Source organism: Magnolia sinica, chromosome 3, assembly GCF_029962835.1.
Source record: "Magnolia sinica isolate HGM2019 chromosome 3, MsV1, whole genome shotgun sequence".
NCBI classification, from domain to species: domain Eukaryota; kingdom Viridiplantae; phylum Streptophyta; class Magnoliopsida; order Magnoliales; family Magnoliaceae; genus Magnolia; species Magnolia sinica.
In genome coordinates, this window is record NC_080575.1 from 82,374,713 (window position 1) to 82,387,001 (window position 12,289).

At 40.7% G+C, this 12,289-nt stretch overlaps 1 protein-coding gene across 1 annotated transcript in view; it reads right to left on the bottom strand.

The window, feature by feature from the left end:
- Positions 1-5,090: 5,090 nt before the first annotated feature.
- The window catches only part of LOC131238957 (WAT1-related protein At3g18200-like), a 104,615-nt gene continuing 97,416 nt past the window's right edge, over positions 5,091-12,289 (bottom strand). The window contains exon 6 of the mRNA XM_058236532.1: positions 5,091-5,223. Coding sequence (XP_058092515.1) covers positions 5,091-5,223 — 133 coding nt within the window. The remainder of the gene's footprint in view (positions 5,224-12,289) is intronic.

Here is a 12,289-nt window from a genome sequence, read left to right on the forward strand (position 1 = left end):
TAGGTGAGAGGTGATGGTGTACTTGACATGATGGGATTGATTGATTAATTGATTGATGTGACATATTGTAGATATTCTCTCTGAATTCCCACGCGCGGCATTTTTCTCACACTGAACGCTGGCCCACATCTCCTGGCCAGACTATCGGATCGGCGCGCGAGACGCGGCATCGGAACTGTGGCGACAATGTGGTCACAAGGGTACAAGTCTCTGTTTAAGTCGACTCAGGTTGACGGCGTGTGACTCAGGGTCATATGCAAATACTAGTTAAGGGTCGAAGGTTGCCGGAATTCGACCGGGAAGACCGCGGAAGTCTACAGAACAGTACGGTTTAGGATACAGGTCTTACAAGATAGATATGCTCATCCCATCTACCCCTGAAGTCCAACATACAGGCCCTCAACATGTCATCTAGCACCTGATTTACCCTTTCGGCTTGACCGTCTGTTTGGGGGTGAAATGTTGTGCTAAATTTCAACTCTATACCCAATTCTTCTTGCAGTCTTTTCTAGAAAGTGGAAGTGAACCTGGTGTCACGATCTGACACAATTTCCCGTGGAATTTCGTATGCACAAACAATCTCCCGAATAAACAGCTTAGCCAACTCATCAACTGAATTACTTGCATGTATAGGGAGGAACCGGGCTGACTTGGTTAGTCTGTCAACTATCACCCAGATGGAGTCATGGTTCCCACGTGTCTCTAGAAGTCCCGAGATGAAATCCATGCTAATACAGTCCCACTTCCATTCGGCAAGGGGCAATGGTTGCAAAAGACCTGGTGGCTTGCGGTGTTGTGCTTTTACTTGCTGGCAGGTGAGGCACCTACCCACGTATTCTGCAATATCACGCTTCATATTTTCCCACCAGTATTGACACCTGACATCCCGATACATCGTTGTATTGCTGGGATGAACGGTGAGACAGGATTTATGCGCTTCACCCAGTATTGCCTGTTTTAATTCTGGCACCTTCGGTACACAGATATGGCCTCGATATCTCAGGCCACCATCCAAGCTGACATACCAGTCCTGCATTCCTTCACCTATGCACCTCAACCTCAACTTCTTCAGTGATCCTGATCTTGCAATTCAATGATATGACGAATTAAGGCTGGTTTCACAACCAATGAAGCTACTAGAATACTTGGTCCTTTGAAAGATAATTGTGCATCATTGTCCCGAATAGAATCCAGTGTCTCTCCTACTCTTATCATGAGACCGGCCATAACTTTGTGATTCCTCTTTCGACTCAAGGCATCAACTATAAGGCTCGCCTTTCTAGGATGATAGGATACTTCAAATCTGAAGTTCTTCAACGTTTCCATCCATCGACGATGCCGCATGTTCAGATCTTTCTAAGTGAAGATATACTTCAAACTCTTGTGATCGCAGAATAATTCAAACTCTTCCTCATATAAGTAGTGTGTCCAGATCTTCAACGTAAAGACTACTACGGCAAGTTCTAGGTCATGGGTAGGATAATTTTCTTCATGTTTCTTCAATTGCCTGGAAGCATATGTGATCACCTTCTCATTCTGCATGAGTACGCATCTTAGCCCTGTCTGCGATGCGTCACTATAAACCACGTACGTGGCCCCTTCCTCTGGGAGTGTAAGCACGGGGGTCGTGGTGAGTATTTTCTTAAGATCTTGAAATGTCACTTCTGCTTCATCGTTCCAATTAAATTTCACGTTCTTCTTAGTCAACTAGGTTAGGGGCCGGGTGATACGAGAGAATTCCTTTATGAATCGCCGATAGTATCCAGCCATTCCCAAAAAGCTCTTGGCTTCAGTAACAGTGTCAAGTCGTTCCCACTCCACTACTGCTTCGACTTTGGTTGGGTCAACTGTGATACCTTCCTTTTACTACATGGCCTAGAAATTTTACTTCCTCCTTTCATAAGTCGCACTTTGATAATTTCGTGTAAAGCTGTCTCTCCTAGATGGTCTTCAAAACGGTCCTCAGGTGTTCTTCGTACTCTTCATGACTTTTGGAGTAAACCAAATTGTCATCAATGAAGATTACGATGAATTGGTCTAGATATGGCATAAAGACCCAATTCATCAAATCCATGAACACCGTAGGTGCATTAGTGAGTCCGAACGGCATCACCAAAAATTCGTAATGCCCATATCTGGTGCGGAATGTTGTCTTAGGGATGTCTTCTTCTCTGACCCTCAACTGATGATACCCAGACCTGAGATCGATCTTTGAGAAATATTTGGCACCTTTGAGTTGATCGAATAAGTCGTTGATGTGAGGTAGGGGGTACTTGTTCTTCACTGTAGCCTGATTCAATCTTTTGTAGTCGATACAAAGGCACTGTGATCCGTCCTTCTTCTTCACAAATAATACAGGTGCACCCCATGGAGATACACTAGGGCAGATGAAACCCTGCCCCAATAACTCGTCAATCTGAACCCGTAATTCCTCCATCTCACATGACAGCATTCTATACTGAGCCATGGATATTGGGGTGGTACTTGGTAAGAGGTCAATGGTAAAATTTACCTCTCTCTTTGGTAGTAATCCCGGTATGTCTTGAAACACTTCCAGGAATTCACCAACCACTTGTATCTAATCGATGGTGATCTCTGTTGATTCTGCCTCTTCCAGGGCCTACAGAATTTCATGGGTCTCGAATTGACGCCTTCCTTGTATAGTAAAGGGTGACTGCCCAGGTAACATTACTGTAACCGTCTAGGGCATGGCAGTCCAATATCACATGTGCCTGGGTAAGCCAGTCCATACTAATAATGATATCGAACTACTTCATCTTCATCACAATTAAGTTCATACGAGTCTCATGGCCTTCCAATACAACCAGGCATGTAGGACAAAATCGCACAGTTTCTACAAATCCTCCCATCGGAGAGGTTATGACCAAGGGTGTTTCCAGACGGCTCAATTCTAAGTTTAGTTCTTTAGCTACGGATGAACTAACAAGAGATATGGTAGAACCAGAATCGAATAGAACAAATAATGGAATACTATTTATTACATCATGATACATGCCCATACGCATCATATGTATACTTGTTATGAGGAGTGATTAATCATAGCATATGTCATCGAGTTGGTTTACTATGAGACTCCTTGTGAAACGGAGTCACCCCACATGAGCGCGCAGTACGCGCAGGTTTGATGCATGACTGGATGGTATGACTCATGCATCTCGCATTTTGTGATATGACCACCATACGCCCAAGCGACATAAGGGTCGTAGCCTCCACAGGCATATCGTGGTGGTTAAATGGGACACCGAAAATCTTTTTCTATATGGGGTGGTATAGATGTCCCTGGGTGAAATTCCTTAAACCCTCTTGGTACTAGAGGACACTCCAACGTCTAGACTGAGTGGAAAAATATGAGCGCACGAGGGTCGTATACCAGTAGACCTTATCTCCCACTGTGTCGTGGTTGATTGGAAGGGGGTGTTATCTTACCCACCTGAGGGAGTAGGCAATGTTAGTTTAAGTCTAACCAGCTCATAAATGGGTCCGCTATCGATAGGCCGGGCCGATATTGGTAGGCGGATAGTGAGGTCTCTTTCACTTACCCAGTTGTGAGCTTGATGGAGCGACAGGTGGGGAAGAGTGTACTAGACTCCGGTGATGATCCCGAAGAAGTACGGTACTGAGATGTGGACTTATTGAGCAGGAGTCGCATACTCATCATTTTACTCATTCATTCATTCATTCAATATCTACTCGGACTGGTGGTGCGCAACTAATTTACTATGTGTACCCTCGCAATGGCCATGATTTCGGTTGGGTATGCGACTAACCTGATATCAGGAGTTTACCACATTGTGTCCAGCTATCCAAATCAGGCATGGGCCAGTTTGGATAGAAGTCCCTTATGATGGACCTCATAGCTTGCGATACTACGTACTATCATCCAAACTTCACGCTCTAGCTTTGTCATTTCTTTCGCACTGCATATTGCATTGCATCCCCAGCACATGCCGTTTGGTTTACTATGACCCCGTATTGCATAGCTGATCTATATTGCTTATTTTGATATTGTATGACTCATGGACTTGTCAGTATTTTTGCTTACTCTGATATTGTATGACTCATGAACTTGTCAGTATTTCTACTTACTTTGATATTGTATGACTTATGAACTTGCTAGTATTTCTAATATTGTATGAATTGTGGACTTGTATTGTATACTTGACACCCGCGTTGTGCCTATATACACCACCCTTTAAGCTTTCTATAAGTTTATGCACAATCGTTGGGTGCAGGTGACGTTAGGTCGCAGCAGCATTGAGGTAGGAGTTTGGGGCAGAGCTTTATGAATATTTTATTATATACATGTATTTCCTTTCAGCATTGTAATCAACGATTTATATTAGTCGATATGTGATGATGATGTTGCTTTTATGATTTGAGTACACTTGTGATTATGCTTCTTTATAAAAAATAAAAAAATTAAAAATTTAAAAAAAAAATCACATTGAAAATCCTCCTTGTAGAATCCCAGGATCAGAATCTGCTGCATGGGCGTTGGAAGCCGAGAATGATGTACTATGGAGGCTTTTGGCGCCAGATTCGGTGGTCAAATATTCTGTGAGTCTGGTTTTCAAGTTTGGAGAATGACATTCATCCACGTCTTAGAAAATAAACATCCCAATTGCTCCTAAGAAGTTTTTAATGGTGGAGATTCAACCACCATTGGTTCCCATGGTCTGCTCCACCTAAGTTCTAACTCATTTTTAGAATCCCGTCCAAAAATGAACTGTCAAAACGGATTAACGGCGTCGATGCAAGGAAATTACATTACCGAGGCCCCCACAGTCAGGGATGCCACCCCGCACGATTCAAAAGCACACGTCCCAACAAGAAACACGTGTGCAATATCCGACATTTCTACTTTTTCTATCAGCTGGCCCACTGTTTAGATACCACGGCTCCCCAGAGCATCTTGTGGACATGTTAAACAAAATTTCTAGCCATCCATCTATTTCATACACTGTGCTCTTCGCACGTATGCTTGCGTGTACATGAGAGAGCTTTACATGTGCGGGGGCTTAACAACCTTAATGATACCATACGCAAAAGTATAAAAAGTAAGAATAGTGTCATGCGCTATCGTTTTGAATAAGGGAGGTGGTGATGGCATCGTCTCCGTCCATTGAGTGGTATTTCTCTTCCCTGGCCTTGGACCATAGATAAATGTAAAGCCCCACCACAATCACGATCATTCCAATGAAGCTTTATAAAAATAAAAAAACACCAACATCAACAGCAAGAAGACAGTTAGAAAGTAGTGTTCAACATCCAGCACGTCAGGCGTGTACCAGGTAACTCAGTACACGCTACGAATGGGCCAGCATGGCATATAGGTGCGGGATCCAATCCATCTATCAGAGGAGTAACCTAGCTGAAGTTGTGTTACCTGGGTAACACCTTAGTAGGTCACTGTGAGGCACCTTGATGAATACGTTATATATCCATGCCGTCCATCCAATTTTTGAGCTCATTTTAGGACGTGTTGCCAAAACTTAAACATATAGAAACCTAAGGTGGACCAAACACTGGAAACAGTGGTAAATGACTGTAAAAAGTTTTTTGTTCTGGGCCACAAAAGTTTTGGATCAAATCCATCTGTGTATTTTTCCCTCCATCCAGGTCTATTTGACCTTATCAATGGGTTGGATAGGTTAGACGGAAAATAAACATTACGTTGGACGCTGGGAAGATCATAATGGTGGGCATTCAATAAACACTATTTCTGATTTGGATCTGCTTAATTTCCTGCAGCAGGTTTCAACATGGACTGAAAAAATGGTTGGACGGGGATACATGACAAATCATCAAGGTGGGCTCACGGTAAGGATAACACCCACTAATGTGTTATGCAGGTAGGGAGCAGATAAGATAAGACGGTGCGGCCCCTACAGTGGGGCCACCTTGATTAATTTATTTTATATCCAGGCCATCCATTCGTTTTTCCAGCTTATTTTAGGGCATCAGCCGAAAAAAGAAAACCCTCCAAGTGTCAAGTGGACCATACTAGAGGAAACAGTGGTGATTGAACACCCTACCATTAAACATTCCTAAGGCCTATTGTAATTTTCCGCGCCGTTTATTTGCCATTCAACCTGGTGAGGTCGCATGAACCTGGATGAAGTGAAAAAACAAATATCAGCTTGATCAAAAACTTTGTGGCCCGTTAATGGTCAAGCACCGCTTTTCCTAACGGTGGTCCACCTGAGAATTGGATCTGATTCCCTTTCTAAGTCATGAGCACAAAAATTATCTAAAAAATAGATGGACGATGTGGATATAAAATAAATAAATCAAGGTGGGCTTGACGGTAAGTGCCGCACCATCTTGGGTGAGGCCGGGCCCGCACCTAGTCCACTCTCACTCGGCTAACACTTAACCCACTCCCAATATTCTGAGCCATGTCCTGGTTCTAATGTATCGGCCGAGCTGCCAACTAGAATATCTATTAGATCAGACCCGCTTTGTGAATGTCTTGGATTTTGCAACTTTGGTTGGCACATGTGTGGTGCGTGCACGAGCTGTCTTGTACATAAGTGGGTTTACCTGTATTGCGCATCGGTCCAACTTGGACGCTAGTTTCCTGTAACACAAAGATATGTGGGGCCGACTGCGATGCGTGTTTGAAATCCACTACATCCATCAGTTTGCCCAGACATGTTAGGATGAAAGCCCCAAGAATGAATTCGATATAAGAATCAAGTGGGTTATATCACAGGAATCATTGGGGATTGAACGGTCATCATTGAACCTTCGATAATAGTTGTGTTTTACTTCATCCTGGTGGGAATCACCTCATAAACGGATTGGATGGCAGATAAACGACATGGTGAGCCCGAGGAAGGTTTCTGTTTCTATCTCCACCATTTCTTTTGGTGTGGCTCACTTGAGTAGTGAATCTCTCACATTTTTTGTTTTCATCCGAACATGAGCTGGTAAAACCGATGGATGGAATAGATTTCAAACGGACATTGTGGTTAGGAACTCCAGGAAACTCACGTCCATGCAACTGACCTGTATCGTTGGGTTAAGCACTCAAACCGACACGTATATGCAAATGCAAATGTTTGTTGATTAGTGTGAGTCTTGCATAGTTGAAACCGACGATCCTTTATACTAGTTGAAGACTAGAAGATTCGGGACAATCAAGGCTTAAAGACTTAAGCATACGATGTAGTGCCTTGGTAATCCGTGACATTATAATCCCTAAAATCCATACAAAACCCAAAACCTAATCCTCAAGATGGACTCACCTTCGTAGAAATATCCTAAGCCTTCTTAGTCCAAAGGAGAGGTCCAAATGATCAGCTTGGACTCGGTACAAAATAGATCAAAATTAGGCTGAAAATTGAAGTCTTGGAAAAATGCTCAAGTTTGTGTAATTGTCAATCTCATTGAGAGGTCATCAATTAATGGCCCGCAAGACTGATCAATCGAAAAATGCTAAAACAGTACAGCAAGCTCACTGCATATTTTCGAATTACTTCGATCGAAATTGATCAATCGAAAATGCTCAAAATTGTCCAGCAAACTTTGCAACTTAATTTCGAAATACTTCGATCGATCGAAGGTATCACTCGATCAATCGATACTCGCCATTTTTTGTTTTCTTTCTAGCAGTTAAAAACATAATCTATTTAACCATTTACTAGGGCATTTTGCAAACTGATGGGAATCCGATAGAGCTTTGCTTAGGTGTTTTCCTCTCCTAAATCCTTCCACTTTATCTCTATTCCCATTGAGTTCATCCTTCAACTCTTCTGATAAAGCACATTCATTAGCATATAAAGCTCGGATTGAATAATGAACTCAAGCATTCATTAATGACTTGGCCTTAATTAAATATATAAATCATTTGCCAAAAAGCCATTGAATGCTAGCTTAGGTAACTCCTACCTTATACCCTACAAATCCCCAACTTGTAGCGTTGTAACCGTAGGGGTTATATATGGTCATGTTGCCTTAGAATGTTCCTCAAAACTAAATCAAAAGGGAAGGCAATGGCCACCACATGGGATGAGTCCGAAGATTCTGAATCAGACTCGGAAGAATCTCATAGTGAGGGTGAAGTCGGTTTCTCTTCAGGTTCTCATGGCTTCCACCACTGTAAATATCCCAGACAATGGAAATATGGGAGTTGATGATAACCATAACCCCATAGGAAGGGAAAAATGAGACATCCTCTGACGACGAAGGAGAGGAAGATGATGGAGATGTCGGTTTACAAGAAGCCTATGACCATCTTTACACTGAAAACTTAAAAATCACCAAAATGTTTGGTCAAATGAAGGCTATGAAGAACAAATTGGTTGAGAATCTTGAAGAACTAACAATTGATAATTCTAACGTAATTCAAGACAATGCAAGTCTTAAGGGTAAACTAGAAGATTCCTTAACGAAAAATGCAGACTTAGAAGGCCGAACTAAAAAATGCAAAATCTATTAATCATGGCCTTAAAATAGAAGTCAACTGATTGAAGTCTAATCATGCAGATATATACCGCCTGCTTTCCGAAAGCAAAGGGAAATTAGAGAGATTATTAGAAATGGGCAAAAGGTCTGGGGACAAAAGAGGATTAAGATATGATAGTCACACCTTAGCACAACCTCTATCTCGCATATGACCAAGATGGGCTTTGTAGCTTCTAAGAGTAGATCTAGAGCCTCTCCAATTCGCCACTCATGTGGTGATGTGGGTCATTTGAAATTCAAATGTTTAGTATTTAAGAATCCATGATCAACCCCAATCTTAAGACAGGTAAATTTTATTCTGACTAGGAGAACCATAAGGAGTCCGTTGAGGAGATCACTAGAGAAGAATGAGAACTTGAGGAGAAAGATTCCCACTCCTCTTAGGATGGATGGAAAAATGAGAGAACTGATGAAGTAGTTTGCCCTTCTTAATGAGAAGCTAAAAGAATGATGAATGAGAGGAGTACAGCAAATGATCAGTCTGTCATGATAAGAAAATCACCTGCCAATAGAAGTTCTCTAGAAAGGAACTCACTTCTGAGAGATGAGTCTAGGAAAGGAACTCTCTCTCAAGAACAATCCAAGCCCTAAGAAAGTTGTTGCAAAATGGTTCGTGGAGGATATAGTGCATTGTCCGGTGATTCACACACAATACTCAACGATGGTGATGTAGGTAGATGGTATCTAAATAGTGGATGCACTATGAAATTGACCAGTGAAAGGACCCAATTATAAGATTAAGTTGACTTCAATCGAGGGTTTGTTACTTTTGGCGATGGGAGCACTACTCAGATTGTTGGGCATGGTACCACTGTTGGACCAGGGTCTGCCCAAGATTAAGAATGTTCTCAGTGTAAAGGGATTAAAGTATAACCTCTTTAAGTATTTTTCAAATTTGAGATAGAGAGCACTCGGTGAGATTTTCAAAAGAGATGTGTGAGATCTTGAATTCTAGTGGGAAATTGAACATGAGAAGTCTATGCACTATTGACAATGGTTATGTCATAGAGAACATTGGAGATTTTACTTCTCCATTTTTCTGTCACAAGGCCTAGGACAATGAGGCTGAATTATGACACCAAAGGCTCGACCATGTCCACTACAGGAATTTGTCACGCCTAAGTTCAATGAATTTGGTGAGAGGGTTGCCCAAGATTGACAAAAAAAAAAAACAAAAAAACAAAAAAAAAAAACAAAAAAACAAAAACAAAAAAAAACAAAAAAACAAAACAAAACAAAACTAGGAATGTCAGGTAACCATTTTCTACCTTTTTTCTAGCCGTTAAAAATAGAATCTATTTAACCATTTTCTAAGGAATTTTGCAAAATGATGGGAATTTAATAGAGCTTTGTCTAGGTGTTTTCCTCTCCTAAATCCTTCCTTAGTTCTAATCTCATTGAGTTCATCCTTCAATCACTGTGTTAAAGCACATTCATGAGCATATAAAGCATGGATTGAATAATGAACTCAATCATTCATTAATGGCCTGACCTGAATTAAATAGGTAAATCCTTTATCAAAAAACCATTGAATACTAGCTTAGATGAATCCTATCCTATACCCTATAAATTTCCAACTTGCAGAGAGATTCACCTTCTCCCATACCTTGGCAACATATTGGCAGACTCAACCAAGGTGTTGATCGTGTGAGCCGACGAGAAGTTTATTTGTACAAGAAGAAGCAACTCGACATTGCCCTATCAAGGGGGCTCATCCAACTAGGTATATCGTAGTGTGGAGTCTATAGTTTACCCTCTTCTTGTGGAGATTTGGGTTTAGAGTTTGAGATCAAAACTCACATTGTAAGACCTTGTGTAGGCCATTTGCAAGTGAGTACATTGATAGTTCTTGTGTAGGACTAGTGTGGAGTTTGTGAGCCAAACTTGAAAAAGACGTTGTGTAGGCCACTGACAAGTGTGTACGTGTGTTGGTCCTTGTGTAAGACTTTGAGTTGTAAAGGTTGATGTTGAACCTGTAAAACCATATGAGATCTTGGAAATCTAGAAAATTGAGTATGGGTTCGACATCGAGTGGAGTAGGTAATTAGCTGAACCACTATACATTGTTGTGAAATGGGTTGATTTGATTCTATATATGTGTGCTTATGTTCAATTGATGAATCCTTATATATGCTTAGATAGAATGTTTCTCAAGTGTTTAAATTATTGCCTACAAGATATATAGTATCTTAATCTATGGACTTGTTTATTATATTCATATCCATGTTTGATCTATAGCTTTTATACACACTACAATTTGTTTGAGTGGCTTGTAGTGCTTAAAATTTTAAATTTTAAACAGGTCTTATTCACCCCCTCCAAGACTTAGCCATACCTTCCAACTCCTAGCATAATAGCTAGACCACAATTTTAGTATCTTGAAACACGTATTGGTTAGGTTGATACTTTAACCCTTGCTGTGGACACAAATTGCCTATGAAAGCTTTCATACAGGAAGGTAGGTGAAGCCCACTGTGATGTTTGTGAGAAATCTACCCCATCCATTTTTCTAGATCATGTTAGGAATGGGAAAAAATGGGGCATATTCAAAACTGAAGTGGGCCGCACTATAAGAAACAACAATGAGGATTGAAGATCCACTGTTTAAACATTAGTGGAGCCACAAAATCTTTGGATCAGGCTAATATATTTTGTGTTTTCAGTTCATCCCAGTAGGAATGACCTTATGAACCGTATTGATGGCATATAAACATCACGGTATACCTAGGGATGTTTCAAGTGCCAGCATTTCACTAATCACTTTTTCCTATCATAAGGCCCACTTGGGTTTTGGATCTGCATTATTTTTGGGCCCACATCATAACATGATATAAAAAAACAAATGGACGGGTGATTTCTCACAAACATCACAGTAGGCCCTATTTAATTAGAAATTCGATCGTGTGTCTATTTGTTATAGTGGTGGGCATGCCAAAGCTTTTTACAGCTTGATCCAAATGGAACTACATGACCCTAAGAACCAAAATAAACAGAGGGACTAAGTAGTCGCCTATGATCGATAACTAAAGCAGTTCGACCATCTCTTCAACCAAACGTATGCGCAATCAAGCAATTTGCAAATGAGAGGGTTCATCATTCTAACGAGTTGTTTTTATTGTTGGAAAGAAATGACTTTTTCTCACTATGATAGCAAAGATGATCTAATATGTACACCATACAAGTAAAAGGAGGTCACTTGTTTTTCACGAAGTGAAAGAGAACTTAAATAAGAGCTACTTTAATAAGTTTTTTTTTTTTTTTTTTTGATATATATATATATATATATATATTTGTTCTACCTCTTATTTTCAATAAGCTCATTTGGTAAAATCATTTTTTCAAAATTGTAAAAGGCTCTTATTTAGATTAAGCACGTTTGGTAAAACGTTCAAATAAGAGCTTCTTTTAAGGGTAATTGATGTCATTTTAAAAGATTATAAAAATTCTAGAAGAAATATAAATGCTTGTTTGGGTGGATCTCATAATAGATGGACTGCGCTCCAAAATTGTAAAAGAATGGAGGGCTACAATCTTCATATTTAAAGACGTGGGCCATCCATTATGTCGGACAGTGGATGTGGATCGTCCATCATATGTAGCCCACCTTTTATGTGGACCATCCATCGTGTGAGCCAAACCTTCAAAGTGAGTCATCCATCATGTAAGGCCCTTCTTGGATGTGAACCATTCATCATTAGGAGCATCCTAGATGTAGGTCATCCATCATGTGGGGCACACCATCAATGCTAATTGTTCTTTATGTGAGCTCCCTCAATGTCCACTACCCATCACTCATCAC